The 13,576-nt window shown below is 47.8% G+C and overlaps 1 protein-coding gene and 1 long non-coding RNA gene across 2 annotated transcripts; one reads left to right on the top strand and one right to left on the bottom strand.

Annotated features, from left to right (window-relative positions):
- The first annotated feature begins 4,645 nt into the window (after positions 1-4,645).
- LOC125757494 (uncharacterized) lies at positions 4,646-6,382 on the top strand. The gene is made up of 3 exons (XR_007415266.1): positions 4,646-4,677; positions 4,740-4,834; positions 5,285-6,382. It is a non-coding gene; the product is annotated as an uncharacterized LOC125757494 (long non-coding RNA).
- Positions 6,383-7,907: 1,525 nt separating this feature from the next.
- Positions 7,908-9,316, bottom strand: LOC125757493 (putative nuclease HARBI1). The gene is made up of 3 exons (XM_049413088.1): positions 9,241-9,316; positions 8,371-8,488; positions 7,908-8,302 (listed from the first exon to the last, which is right to left on the bottom strand). Exons 1-3 carry the CDS (start codon positions 9,277-9,279, stop codon positions 8,034-8,036), a joined length of 426 nt encoding a protein of 141 aa, XP_049269045.1. The 5' UTR covers positions 9,280-9,316; the 3' UTR covers positions 7,908-8,033.
- Between the last annotated feature and the right edge of the window lie 4,260 nt (positions 9,317-13,576).

Genomic DNA, 13,576 nt, shown 5'->3' with positions numbered 1-13,576 from the left:
CTCCCCGGCTAGCTACCACAATGTTTGCTAGCGAGGAGCACATCACAGCAGGGCACCATCTCTGACGCCTCAAAGCGGCAAATGTAGATGTGCGCACACCGTTGCCGACACCCTTTTCTAACAGTCGAAGTCGCCGTACGCCGTTGTTTTTTGCCAATAAAATTATCATGTGTGTGGTGTGCTTTCTTTTTTTTTAAGCAAAGAAAAGTCTTGCGTTCGCATGTGCAATTGCTTTATTGGTGCCCTCGCTGTGAACAGCAAAAGTGGAAGCGAAGTGAGCCGGTTCGCAGAGGCAGCCGGCGTCGCCGTTAATCTGCGAAATGTCCTTGCTTCATAGCCACGAATCTAGCGAGTTGTCTGTAACTATGCCTGCTTTGCAGAAATGGCACTTTTATACTTGCAGGCAATCTTTTTCATGCTGTCGTGAACGTCGATACATGCAAATAAATGCATTATTGTAACTTCGTCCATAGAGATCAGAATGGCGACGAAATTTTGGGGATGCTTCAGTGGCGTGAAGTCACGCTTCTGCCGTGATGTGATTGGATATGGCGACGCGACATTACGTCCCATAAAGCTATGCCGCGCTTCTGCCGCGGTGTGATTGGATATATGGCGATGCGCCAGTGTCGCCATATCCAATCACACCGCGGCAGAAGCGCGGCATAGCTTCATGGGATGCGACTTTTTTTTTCGGTGCGCATTTCGGCTGGAATACCGAGGACAAAAACTGTGTTCGTCCTCGACGTGTCTATGTTATAACTAGGCTCTCTGCTTTCTAATAAATCGGAAAAAAATCCGATAAACACTCGCTGGTAAAATTTTTCACCGTTAGGATTTATCTGATAAGCTCCACTTTTAACGGCCTTTATGACCTTGTTTCGTTTTTTATCAAAAGAGCATGTTCTAAGCGGTCACTGACACGTCGACCGGTTTGGCTGATATAAACTTCACCTTAGCAACACATCTGCCGTGCAAGAAGTCATGTTGGGATTCTACGGCATCAGGCTGATGAGCTCTTGGACTCTTTTGAATCAAGTGTCCGGTGGCACGCACGATGCCAAGCAGGGAAACACTATATCAGAAATAACTACATGAGGTCAGTGCGAGAGACATTGCGTCGATAAGCTCTTCTATGACAGACCGCCCCGTTTTCATCATTATCGACGAGTCGCCGGAATTTCGCGGACGAGGAGCAGTAACGGTGCGTGCAACCTTCTGCGACGATGAGCTTCCTGGACGTAGGACCATCATGATATACTCTCAGGTAGTTCAGCAGTGGAACGAAATAACATTTGGCGTGTGATACAACCCCCTCTTCAGAGGCCCAGAATCATCACTAAAAAAAGGAGTGCGCTTCCATCAGTGACAACAACCTCGTAATTAATGAGAACTAACAGACGATAATACCAAGGGAACTATGGGGGATGTTTTTATAATAATTGAGATATAAAAGTGAAGAAAGTAAAGTGGACGAAAAGGTAACCTGCCCCCGGCAGGGACCGAACCTGACCTTCGAAATAACGCGTCCGATGCTCTACCACTGAGCTACGGCCACGGTCATCCTCCCGTTCACATTATGCCGGTTTAAATGCACTATAACCCCATAAAGTAAACGGGAGGATGACCGCTGCCTTAGCTCAGTGGTAGAGCATCGGACGCGTTATTCGAAGGTCGCAGGTTCGGTCCCTGCTGGCGGCAAGTTATCTTTTCGCCGCCGCCATTGAAGACCGCAAAGAATCTCGCCGGTAGGCACTCCTCACCAATTCCTTCAACTGTTTTTGATCTGTGCATGTCCCTGCCCTCAAAATAGGGTAGCCGACAACACAGGTTTCCGGTTTACATGTCCTTCTTTTTCGTTCTCTGTCTCCTATAGCGACGGGTACATGTCGTGCATCAACGGCGAAGCTTACACTTGAGGGAAATAGCCTAATCAGGTTTAACAAAAATAATATTAAATAATATTGGGGTTTCTGCAACTTAAGTTAGGCCCTCGTTCGCTCAGATAACATTTTCAACATAATTGAACGGTAACAAATATGCTTGTCCTGCCGCACAAAATAATCTGCAGTTTCAGATCTGTTACAGGCCATTTCTTGGAAGAAATGTGTGATGGGACAGTGGTACTGTTGAGCTTACTTGCTGCTAGGTGGTAACTCAAATTTGATTGTTTTGGTGCGCTATGCGGCCAGTCTACGTCACCGTAACGACGTGTAATTTGCGATGGTATCGGGTTTCCTACTCGTTTGTAAAAGTACGTTGGGGTGCGAAAAACATCTTCACTGTAATCGATGTGTATTAAGCCCGACTGACCACCTCGCGTGCTATCCCACGTGGCAAATGATAAATATGACACAGTGGTCGTACAAACACAACTAGAAAACATATGTATCCCCGCTTACTATGCAGCCAGAGAAGCAGGGAACAGCGCGAAAAACGCACTGACCAAAGCAACCAGACAGGACAGGCTGAGTAACCTCGAAATCAACATTGTGAAGAGCTGGCAATTAAGCAAACGACAACGCCTTCAATATCTGCCATCGGCTGAGCCAATACGCACGGTAAAAAAAATCGTTAATCAATAAAACGTTTGGCTGCCCTTTCAAATTCTCCGGTGAAGCCGGGTACCCTGTTTTTCAAGTGAAAAGAGCCTTTGCCAAAGAATGAGGGAATGACTAGGCTATGGTGGCTAGAGGGGGAGGTGTCAGCATCGGCCGGGCTGCGCCGTGCAAGCCGGTGAAGCACATTTTCATGACGCCGACAGGTGGCGCGCTCGTCGTCTCCGAGATGCCTAGAGCGAGGTCTGGCGAAGTGGTCTCGTGGATTCTCTCGGCAAAGTGGTGTTATGTCACCTGTTGCTTCGCCTGCTCGGCTTTTGTTTGTGCGTATTGGTGCCTGATGGCCAAATGCGTTGCCGTAGCCACCGGCGCTTCGCGGGAAAGCGGAATTTCCTAGTCAGCGAAGCGTCTATGGCACGCTGTCTACTAAAGCGAGAAACGCATGTTGCGTTTTTCGCGACCGAGAAACGTACGTATGTCGCGGTTTTTGCGAGCAAGAAAAGCATGTCACGTTTTTCGAGACCGATAAACGTATGCCGCATTGTTCGCGAGCGACAAACGCATGTCGCGTTATCTCGCGAGCGAAAAAGATAATTGTGCGGCGAACGCCGGTGTTGCTGCCGATCTCGTCAGCGCATAACATTTTCTGTCGTGAAGTTGTGTCGTTCCGTCGATAGATTATCCGTCGCCGTCACCGGATCAGAGGACGCGTGCCTTGGTTACTTTATGTGATCGACCGAGCACTTTATGTGATCGACCGAGCGTCGCAAGAAAGCCGAAAAGCGTCCGCTACATTGCGCCGACGGCTCACCTGCGAGTTTGTTGTTTTCATGTGCTGACGCTACGTGATGGCAAAACTGCAGAGACAGCAGAGACATTGTTTCGCCCCTGGATCCACTACGGTATACGTCTCGGACAGGAAAACAAGATAGAAATTAAGGTCTCTCTATCGCAGTTATCGTGCGCCGATGATGAACGTCGACCGCCAGGGTTGGGAACGTTCCGTTCCACGAGCTGATAAGCCGCTGGAGAAGAACAGCGTTGTCTGTGAACTTCACTTCGACAAGAGGTTTATATTTCGCAGCTACACACATGTGATCAACGGTGACACAGTGGAAATTCCCCGTGGTCGCCCTTCCCTAACACCAGATGCGGTTCCAGCTTTGTTCCCCAACGTCGCTGCGTACCTTTCCAAGAAATTGCCAGCGAAACGGGGGGCAATAGCCCCCGCAAACGACCACCCACTGCATAAGCCGAGGTGCAGTGCTTTCCAATCGTTACTCCACACAAAGCTTCAGCAGTACGAAGCAATTACCAAAGCTCTTGTTGGGCCAGCTTCATTGATATGTTTGCCTAATCTCGAAAATTATTTGGTTATATGGTGCGCCGTAAGAAGTCGTGAACGGAAAACGCGCCTCGCGTCCGTACCAAGCGCGCGGATGATATCTGGGGGGCGATCGGAGATCTGTTCGTTCCGCGTTCGTTCTGCGGTGCCTACGTCACAGAAGTGAGAGGAGGCGCAGCGCTCCCGCCTAGAACCGCCGAGAGGAAGAGAACAGCCAATCGTGAAGCGGACAGCTTTCCGGAAGTAGACGCGCATCCTGTGACGTCGGCACAGGGACCGTGAAGCGTTTCTCGCCTTTTAATAAATATAATTACTTTACAGAAAATTATTGTTTTTGCTTCTCAAGCTCAAACACTCTTTCAAACAGCAACAGCTTTGAGTGATGATATTTAATAATGTTAGTTTTTTTGACGTCGTCGCTAGATGGTGTCGCGCACGCGAAAAAAAAAAGAGAAAAGTAGCGGCTGACGTAGTTTCAAAATGTCGTCCGATCGCAACGTCTGCGTTGGTTCTCGGCAGTGGTTCTCGGGTGTCGGATCGTCAAAAGGAGCTTCTGCTGGCTTTTGTGAAAGAGCACCCACAGATCGCGACGCTGTCGTGCCCGCTGGAGCCGTCTTTCACGAGGGAGGACCGGGACGACATGTGGCAGGAGCTAGTAGCGCTTTTGAACGAAGAAGTCCCTGCGCGTAACACCAGGGCCCAGTGGCAGGCCCGATGGAGGAATGAGCGCTACTATTCGCAGCAGGGTCTTGCCAAACTCCGAGGGCAGCAGAGGTGAGTGCGAGCACAATTGTATTGTGGTCGGTCATCTTACACGTCCCGCTTGTGCTTTACAGCGGCACCCGAGGCGGCCAGATTTCGGATTACCGCGGCCGCGTCGTGCTTGACAGGGACGAGTGTGCGAGGCCCATAGTTCGTGTGGTCTGAATCGGTAAGCACTGGCTTAGAATATCATTGTTACTTGTATGCTGCGAACAAGTGGGCTCGTTTGCTTCGAGCCATTACGCGCTGTTAGTTTTACTTTTTCAAACAATATCGAGTGGATCACCCGGCCGCCGCGTTAGCTGAGGTGCTAACACGTTGCGCCGCCCAGAACAGAATGCGAAACAGCCACATTTGCGGTGATGACGAAAGAACAGCCGCGAACTATATTTCGAAGCTCATTAGAGCACCCTACGTGTTCCAACCCATTTCTCAGACCCTCGAGTCGAGTGAGGTGCGTAGCCAGTAGGCTTGCCTCCCTCCACCCCTCTCTCCGAAGTCTGTGTGTCATAGCATGCCGCTGTTGAAACATTCTAAAAAAACATTGCTATTGTCCACTTCCATTCCATACTTCTTATTGCACTCAGTGTGTCAATCAAGAAACTTCTTACTATAACAGGTGAGCCCTGCTCCAGCTGCTACTGGTGTGGCTGAAGAGGATGTGGCCCAGGATCTTTCCCGTGCCCCAACTCGTAAGTTTCGCTGATGTTTTTGATTAACTGTAGATGGTGTTACATGCTCACAGGTGATGCTCATGCGTGCAGGCATATGTTTGTGAAGAGATGACATCTGTGGGCATAAAGACAAAAGGCTGCACAAAAAAAATTTGGCAAACGGTTGCAGGAGCTAGTTGTATGCATAACTGTCAGATGGAATAAACAGGTGTCCTGCCTTGCAGTTATGGTGAAATGTAGCAAAAAGGTAGCATTGCAAAAATGTTCAACATCTTGAAATGTTTCCCTGTTTTGTCAATTGCTTCAAAAGTGAAACTGAAAATGTGCTATTGCTAAATATACTGTTCAAAAAGCAAGCTCGTTATATAACTTTTTCACATACCATCATACACAAATGCACATGTTTGCACCTGTGTTACACCTGCTTGCTGTATGTTTTGCATACTGCAGCAGCTAGGGTTTCGGAAGGAGATTGTGTCAGTCATCGCGTAAAGCCGGGCAAACGATTGTGTAGCCCTGAAAAGGGCTGTTTGGTTGCTTCTCATGCAGAGATGGTTAGAGGCGTGAGATGCGTTTGATGAGATGAGCGAAAATGAATTCCGGCACCGCTTTGGTCTGTCCAAACGAAGTGCGTTGAGAGAGAGAGAGAGATACGAAGAGGAAAGGCAGGGAGGTTAACCAAGCTTTGGCTCGGTTGGCTACCCTGCACTTGGGGTGCGGTTGTGCGGTGAACCAAGCACCATTCATGGATGCCGTTGGGTCAGTGGATTTTCAACAGAGAGGAAATTGTTGCACACACTGAAACTCTTCACGAACAGAAGCTTCCAGCGAAGAGTCGGTAGCAGGAAATTTATAGATGATAATGGCAACACATTTCTTGGTTTCCAGCTCGTGCCGCAGCTGCGAGATGGGGGCAACCGGCAGGCCGAGGCGCTGGAGTTACTAGCCGCAAACACCAGGCGGCAGGGCCAGGCATCATTGGAAAGCTGCGCCAGGTTCAACTTCTCGGTGACGCGGTCCACAAATTGCAAGGCGTTGGTACCCTCGCCCGGCCCTCATTGCAGCGGAAGGCACCTGCACAGTGATTTGTAAAGACTAGTTGTACATATATGTAGATTTATTTTTGTTCACATCACGAGCTATGATACGCTGGTTTGCTTCAATGGTGCCCTGCAATTTTCTTTCAGTTAATTTTCTTTTTCTGCATATCAGAAGCACTGATGTGCTGTTTCATTGTACATAGTAAAGTGTAGATCAATGGTAAATCGTGTCCTGCGATGTCATTTTTTAATCTCGTGCGAGGTGATGCATTCAGCAGTTTTGTAGTACATGTGCATAGCACAGTGTGGTTTCATTTATAAATCATGTTTTGCCATGTCATTTTTTAAAATCTCATTATACAAAGTCATGCATTGAGCAATTTGTAGTATATGCACATAGTGCACTGTGTATCTTTATGTTTATAGTGTATACGTGACCTCTCTTTATGTTTATAGTGTATACGTGTAGAATATTGTGGCACACTGTACGTTTTCTATCGATTTTTACACGTCCTAGAAAAAAAGAAAAGCGTTTGTGAAAGGTCTAGGTTGCACAATTTTGAAATATTGCAAGACCAAAAAACAGTTGACGAATACGTGTTCTGTTGCTTAGAAGTGTTTAGATAACAGGATTGGGTACAAACAGAAATCAATAATAGAGGAAGACATATCAGCAACCAACAACTTGCATTTTTTAGCGAGTTCAATTAATACCGGTTCGACTGTGCCTTGTTTTCATGTAATACAATGACTTTCGTGCTGCGAGACGCGTGTGTTGTTGCAGAGGAGCAGCAGGCACTTTGTAATAACTCCATTTGTAATATAAAAGGAAGCTACTTTTGTATTCTTTTCCTTGGCATTAAATTTAAAGGATATTTATATATTTTGCTTTTTATGTGCATTGCTCGTGATACTTGTAATAAAATTTCAATTCTGACACCACCCTTGTTGTTCATTTCATTTACAAGCACGATTCTTGTTGCACTAAAGCTACCGCATCTTGCTGTCCTGATTCAAACAGCCTTTTCCGGTTACCACTTTGGCTGTGAATGGCACCATGTGCCATTCACAGTTGAGCTCTCACTTGTGCTTAGTGTGAAGCGCCATATTTTACAACCTGGTCGAAGCATTTCATCAGCATGGCGTTGTGTGACAAGGGGGCATAGGTCGGCAAAATCACTCATGAGTCGACTCACTCAGATTCAGATCGAGCTGTGAGTCCAAGTGAGTAATACATTGGTGAGTTCGAGTCCGGGTGAAAACATTTTAGTGAGCCTGAGTCCGAGTGAATCCCTTGAGGAAAATTTTGGTGAGTCTGAGTTTGAGTGAGCCCCAAGAGCAAAATATATTTCACGAGTGAGTCAGGGTGAGCTTCACATTTTTTGCCAACCTATTCAAGGGGGTTATTCATTGATAGGAGAACGCTGTTTCGTTGATATGTGTAGCAAACATTTGAAGCGTAGTAAAAAAAAAACAGTGACAAACACATTGAACAAAGACAAACACGCACCACGCAATGCTGCCGAGGTCGTTGCAGGCGGCGGCGTACTCTGCGCAGGTGCTCAAGCATGCAGGCCCTGTAGTTCTCGAAACAGGTTCACTACACGGTTGCGCTGCTGCTGGCTCCCGTTGTGGTGGTGGTGGTGGTGGTAGCTCAGCTGCTGCTGGCAGCAGTCAGCATCGTCGGTGTCGTCATCGTTTCCTTCGAGAACAGGCTCATGTGCCGCCAACGCAATGTCGTGCAGAGCTGCACAAGCAGCAATGATGCTTGAGCAGCTGTGCACAAGCTTACAGCGATGCACCACTCCACAACATTGCGCATGGCGGTGTGGGCCTTGTTGTAGTGGTCATCAGGGGTGCCACGAGCTGGTCGTCCGGGCACTGGTGTCAGGAACCACGGTTCTAATGTATAGCTGGAGTCTCCTGCACGAGGTCGGCATGACAGCTGTAGTGATAACGTCTTGAATGTGGCAAGCATTGACAGCACTTACCAAGCAAGCCGAAGTTTTGCTTCCAGGTGCTGACGGAGAGGGCTCCCCCGCCATACCCACTAGTCATGACATGACCCCAGGAAACATGGACTGACATCCAGAGGTCGGCATCACATGTCTGCAGAATTCAATTCAGTCAAAATTGTACCCATAAATGACCTTGGGTACAATGTTGGTATTATGTTAATGTAACTACATCTGTCTTCACTGTTACTGACTGTTGAAACATAGCTATGGACAAATCATCGACAGGGTAGGACTTGTACCATAAGTTCTAACACGAGGACAATGCAGTGTCAAAGGGTAGTCTGCATGTTTACTGCTTGGAACAACCCATCTTTCAGCCACCAAAGCCTTTTAAAAATTATTGCTGTATGTTTAAGGCAATGTATCACAAAATATCTACAACACGAAAAACTTCGACTGAAAAAAGGGTTATGAAACAATGCGTATTTAATGTACATGCTAGGGCGCGTTCCGAGGGACCGAAATAAAGTTTATTCATCCATCCATGTATTGATCCATGTAACGTCCATCACGACAATGAACAATAAGGACATACTACGGCACATTCTGGGAGCGCTAATCTCAACAAATACAAATCGAGAATCAAGCTTCGGGTACACATGGCGAACGAGCAACGGTAATATTATGCACTGTGCAGGCCGCTGAACCAAAGTGTACTCCGCGTCACATGATTTCATCGCTTATCCTAAGCGAAGTGCCCTGAAACGAACCAATTCCCGTTCTGGATAGATCGAAAATACCGCTCCCACTTATACTCAGTTGCAACAGCCTCAGTAAAGCGGAAAGTTTAAGCGATATAAATGAAACAATTCGTTACGCATACAATGCATGAATAATACTCACGATCGTGGTGTTGAATGCGTAGAGTCCCTTCCCCGACATGTAATGCGTCGTGTCCGCGGAGCTCAGGCCATGGGGCTTCGGGATTGCGATGAGCGTACCATCCACGCACCGACCACAACGGGAATCTGCCCGAGCCGCGCGAACGCCGCCTTTGTTCGCTCTTCGCGTCTGTGGTCTCCGGAAAAGGCCACCCACCGTTTTTGCCCGTGAGCGACAGTAATGGCGTGTTCCTGACGGACGACTGCGACAGGCCGCTGAATTCCTCGCAGCCGACAGCTCGCTGGAAGCATCCGATCGCAAAAATCTCAGCGCGCACAACGCCTTCCGCTCTGTTTAAATCCCACTGGTTCGTTGGCACCCGATGACGGGGCCGAGATCGTCGCACAACCAAGGTACAGTACGTTTCGAGAAACGAAAGCGACGCCGGAATTCACACTCGCTCATCTCTTCAAACGCATTTCGCACCATCTGCTTCGAGAAACGCCAACGTAGCAAGGAAGCACCGTTGCAAGCGCCATTTCCTCAAAATCAGCTGTTGCGGCAGCCGCAACCGCCGCATCACTCGAAATACATGCCGTGCGACGCCATTGTTCGCTCGAGAGAACGCGAGCGAACGGGCTCGCTCTCCGTTCACTTTTAGCAGACGACATGCTCGTTATGACGCGGCATGACGTCATCAAAAAAGAAAACATCAAGGAAAAAAAAGAAATGGCCACGCCCCTTAGAATGGCGTGAGTTGTCCGGCTTCAGCCAATCAGCGCGCTTGTTCTCCCCCAGGAGAACGAACAAGCGGAACGAACAGATCTCCGATCGCCCCTTCGGAGCCGACAGACGCGCCCGAGGACGCGCCCATGCGGCGGCGCTGCTGTCGGCACCGAGATGCCTCCCGCGCCGTCGCATCGTCATGAAAAATGCTTCGTCTCCGGCGCGCCGTTGCTCACACCTCTCCCTCTAGCCACCATAACTAGGCTCTTTTAGAATATGGGTCACCGGTCTCATCTTTATCGCCGTTAACACGAATGGCGGCGGAGCCAGTTTAGTCGGGGAAGTTGTGCGTTTGGTGTTCTTTTTTAACGCGATAGCGTTAGAGAGCTCGTATCGCCGAAATCCGCTGCCCCCCCCCGGCGTCGGCAGTGGTTGTGAGCGAAAATCATCATCTTGTCCGTGACCGAAAAATCGAAAAAGCGGCAAATAAAATAATATAAAAATTTTGGGTCGGAGTGAGCATCGAACCCAGGCCGGCTGCGTGGCAAGCAGTGTTCTACCAAACAGCCAACCTCTGCTGGAGATCCACTGAAAGTACTTTGATGCTTCCCAAAAATACGCTTCCTGTACGGTGTCACAGTACGAGATGCAATATTGCAGTAATATTGCGTGGTACAGCGTACATTGCCATCGGACGTCACACAGTCAATATCATAACGACTTGGTGTTTAAGGACAGCCCACCATTACAAAAGGCAACACATTACGCGCGTATTCCCTTAAGAACCCCGTAGTGGGTGCATCTCAGTTTGGAAAAAGGTTCTCGCGCATACTTACTCCTGGTTTAAAGCACGCTACCCATTACATAAGCACACACCTTAGTGCGCGCATTCTGTTAAATCACCTCGTAGTGTTCGAAGTGCGCACTAGGGGCAGGATATGCTATCGCGTCAGCTCTTAAAGGCGAAGCTTAAGCGTCCCCCCAATTTTTCTTTCTTTTATTTCCTTCCGTATCACAACTACCGACTTCGCGCGAGATTAAAAAAAGATAAAGGCCATGCGGCGCGTCGTAGAAGACAAACGAAGTAAATGCTGATGCCCGTGAAAGCTGGATTTCGTGTGGCTGTCGTCCATCGATCGGCGTGTCGGACCGGTGGGTACCACGTCGTTGGAAGACTGCTTGAAGCTTTTCTGCGACAAAGTGACATTGGCGGTGGCGAGTCTTGGAGGAGGTGCGACTTTCTCAAGTCAGCGCTGACGTTCCCACAAGTAAGTTCCGCCTCTTGCACGCTTTCAAAACTCTTAACAATTTACTGGGGGGCTGTAGTTAAGAGTCTTAAGTAGCCAGGACCCGAAATTACTGTGAGGAATTGGTGTGCTCCGGAGAAACGTTGACCACCTGGAGTTCTCTAAGTGCACGGCTGTTCTTGCCCGACATAATGCAGCCGTGACCAGGAATGAAACCTCGTGTTTAGCATCTAAGCCGCTAAGCTGCAACGCTGATTGACATTCAACGTGTACTTTATATATATATAGTGTCCTAAGGCGACACTAAACAAGTCTAGCCACTTCAACGCCGTGAAAGCCGTCGGACAGCGAAGCTGTTGCGTCTTTCGTTCCCTCCCTTCAAGCCTCTTCTTTCGTAATGGTTTAACTGCGCTAACACACAGACAACAAAGAAAAAGGACAGCACGTTGTTGTCCTAGCCTTAGCGGAGTCAAATCATTACAAGTGAACGTCAAACAACCCAATTTGGTGCTCTTCTTTCGTTTAACCTAGTTACTTCTAAGATATTTTATTGTCGCTCTGTCGTTGGAACAGCAACTGCGAACTTTTATCGAAAGGTCACGGACATGAGCACTGACTCACGCATTATATCTTGCCGTTTACTTCGCAGTAAGACGACATATAGCACGAAAACCGCTTTGCTCCCAGGAACGGTCGTATTCCCTTAGGCTAGCGTTTTGTAGAGTTACGCACGATATCCAAAAGAGTTAGCTGCATGCCTTACTTCCTAAAACATTCCAGTTCGTTCCTGTCGCATTCATTGCTTCGCCTTTGCGGTGAACTTATTTTTCCTTTTAAGCCTAGTCTGGTTTGTAGTTACAGTCACCGGCTCTGGTCGGCGTGGGTTACCCCAGACTAAGTTTTTTCTGGTCACCCCCAGCCTACCTTCTGCCATTTCAGGGCCAACTGCTCCACTCTGAATGCACTGTGTGAATTGCCCGCCTGCCGTGAGCTTTATCACGTGCTTTCAGACCACACTTTGGATCGCTCGAATTGCGTAGGCGTCATCGCACGACCTTCTTTGCCTTTCATCAGACTTCCTTTTCTCCACCCTGGTTCTTTCTGCAGCGCGACTATGCCAATAATGCCGACGGGTCCGCATAAACAGCTTCAATATAAGAGTGACCAGTTGGCGGTGAAATCGACTAATTCTCATTGCTGAACAGTGCGCGTCATTTAATGCAAGGAGGAAGAGCCATATTATTGTGCACTTGCATTATCTTATTAAATTACTATGGCTGCGGACAGCCACCGTTAGCCGACGCTTAGCTGACAGCGGATGTCGCCGAATCCTTCCATGAGTAATGTCGCATGTTCTTAGTGACAACCATGTTTGAGAGTATAGGTGAGTGTACTCATGAGGAGGGGAATGTTTTTCGGTATGATGTAAAACAGGTTCGTCAACGGTGAAGAAATTCATCGGCTTTATTGAAATATCGCTAGACGTCGGTTAGCTATGAGCGTTGCACCTGTACTTTCAATGTGCTGCACTATGATATGAACCACTGGTGCTTTGCAAAATCAAAGAGCGCCTTCTATAGAAGAGCAAGCAGCCTGATAAACAAACTACTATTTTTGCATAGGTTTGCTGAATTTTTCAGTCGCTGTATTTACGGCAGGTTAGCCGATAATACATTTTTAAGCGAGCTTGCCTTTAGCACATCGCCCCGTATAGAGCGTTGCGTAGGTGGTGCTTCTTGGGTGAGGAGTACGTTGTGCGCCAAACTTAGATTTAGGTGCACTTTGAGAGATCCCTATTGGTCAACATTTTTGCAAACACGACTAATACAGCATGGCTCATAATCATATTGTGACAGGGGCACGTAAAGCTCCACAAGTTATTATTATATGACAACGGAAATTAAATAAATAACAAGCTACGTTATTTAGTCATTGCAATGGAACTTTAGCAGATACAATATATTTCCGCTTTGACGTAGAATTTGTCGGTGAAGAAGACGGCTGCCCTGTCGCCATAGCATTTTTTTTATGAAACACTCCGTTTTGTCTAAAAAGATTCCCATTTAAATAGACGCAAGCCACCGTTTGTTCCGTTATTTTTTGCACTGTCTGCTAGAAAAAAACGCTGCAGTGGATTCGTATGGGATTTCATATTAACGCGATAGCGCTACAGAGCTTGTTTCGCAGAAATTCTAGTGTCGGCATCAGTGACGGCGAACGTTGTGTTAGCGAAAAATCATCTTGTCCGTGACCGAAAAATTGAGAGATATGCAAATAAAATAAATAATAAAAATCTTCCGTTCTAGTAAGAACTGCACACGCCGTCTGCGTGGCAACGCATGTACTATTGTGAGGCAGAAGCGCAAAACCGTGCCAGGCGTGAA

Source organism: Rhipicephalus sanguineus, chromosome 2, assembly GCF_013339695.2.
Source record: "Rhipicephalus sanguineus isolate Rsan-2018 chromosome 2, BIME_Rsan_1.4, whole genome shotgun sequence".
NCBI lineage: Eukaryota > Metazoa > Arthropoda > Arachnida > Ixodida > Ixodidae > Rhipicephalus > Rhipicephalus sanguineus.
This window is presented reverse-complemented; position numbering and strand designations above follow the sequence as displayed.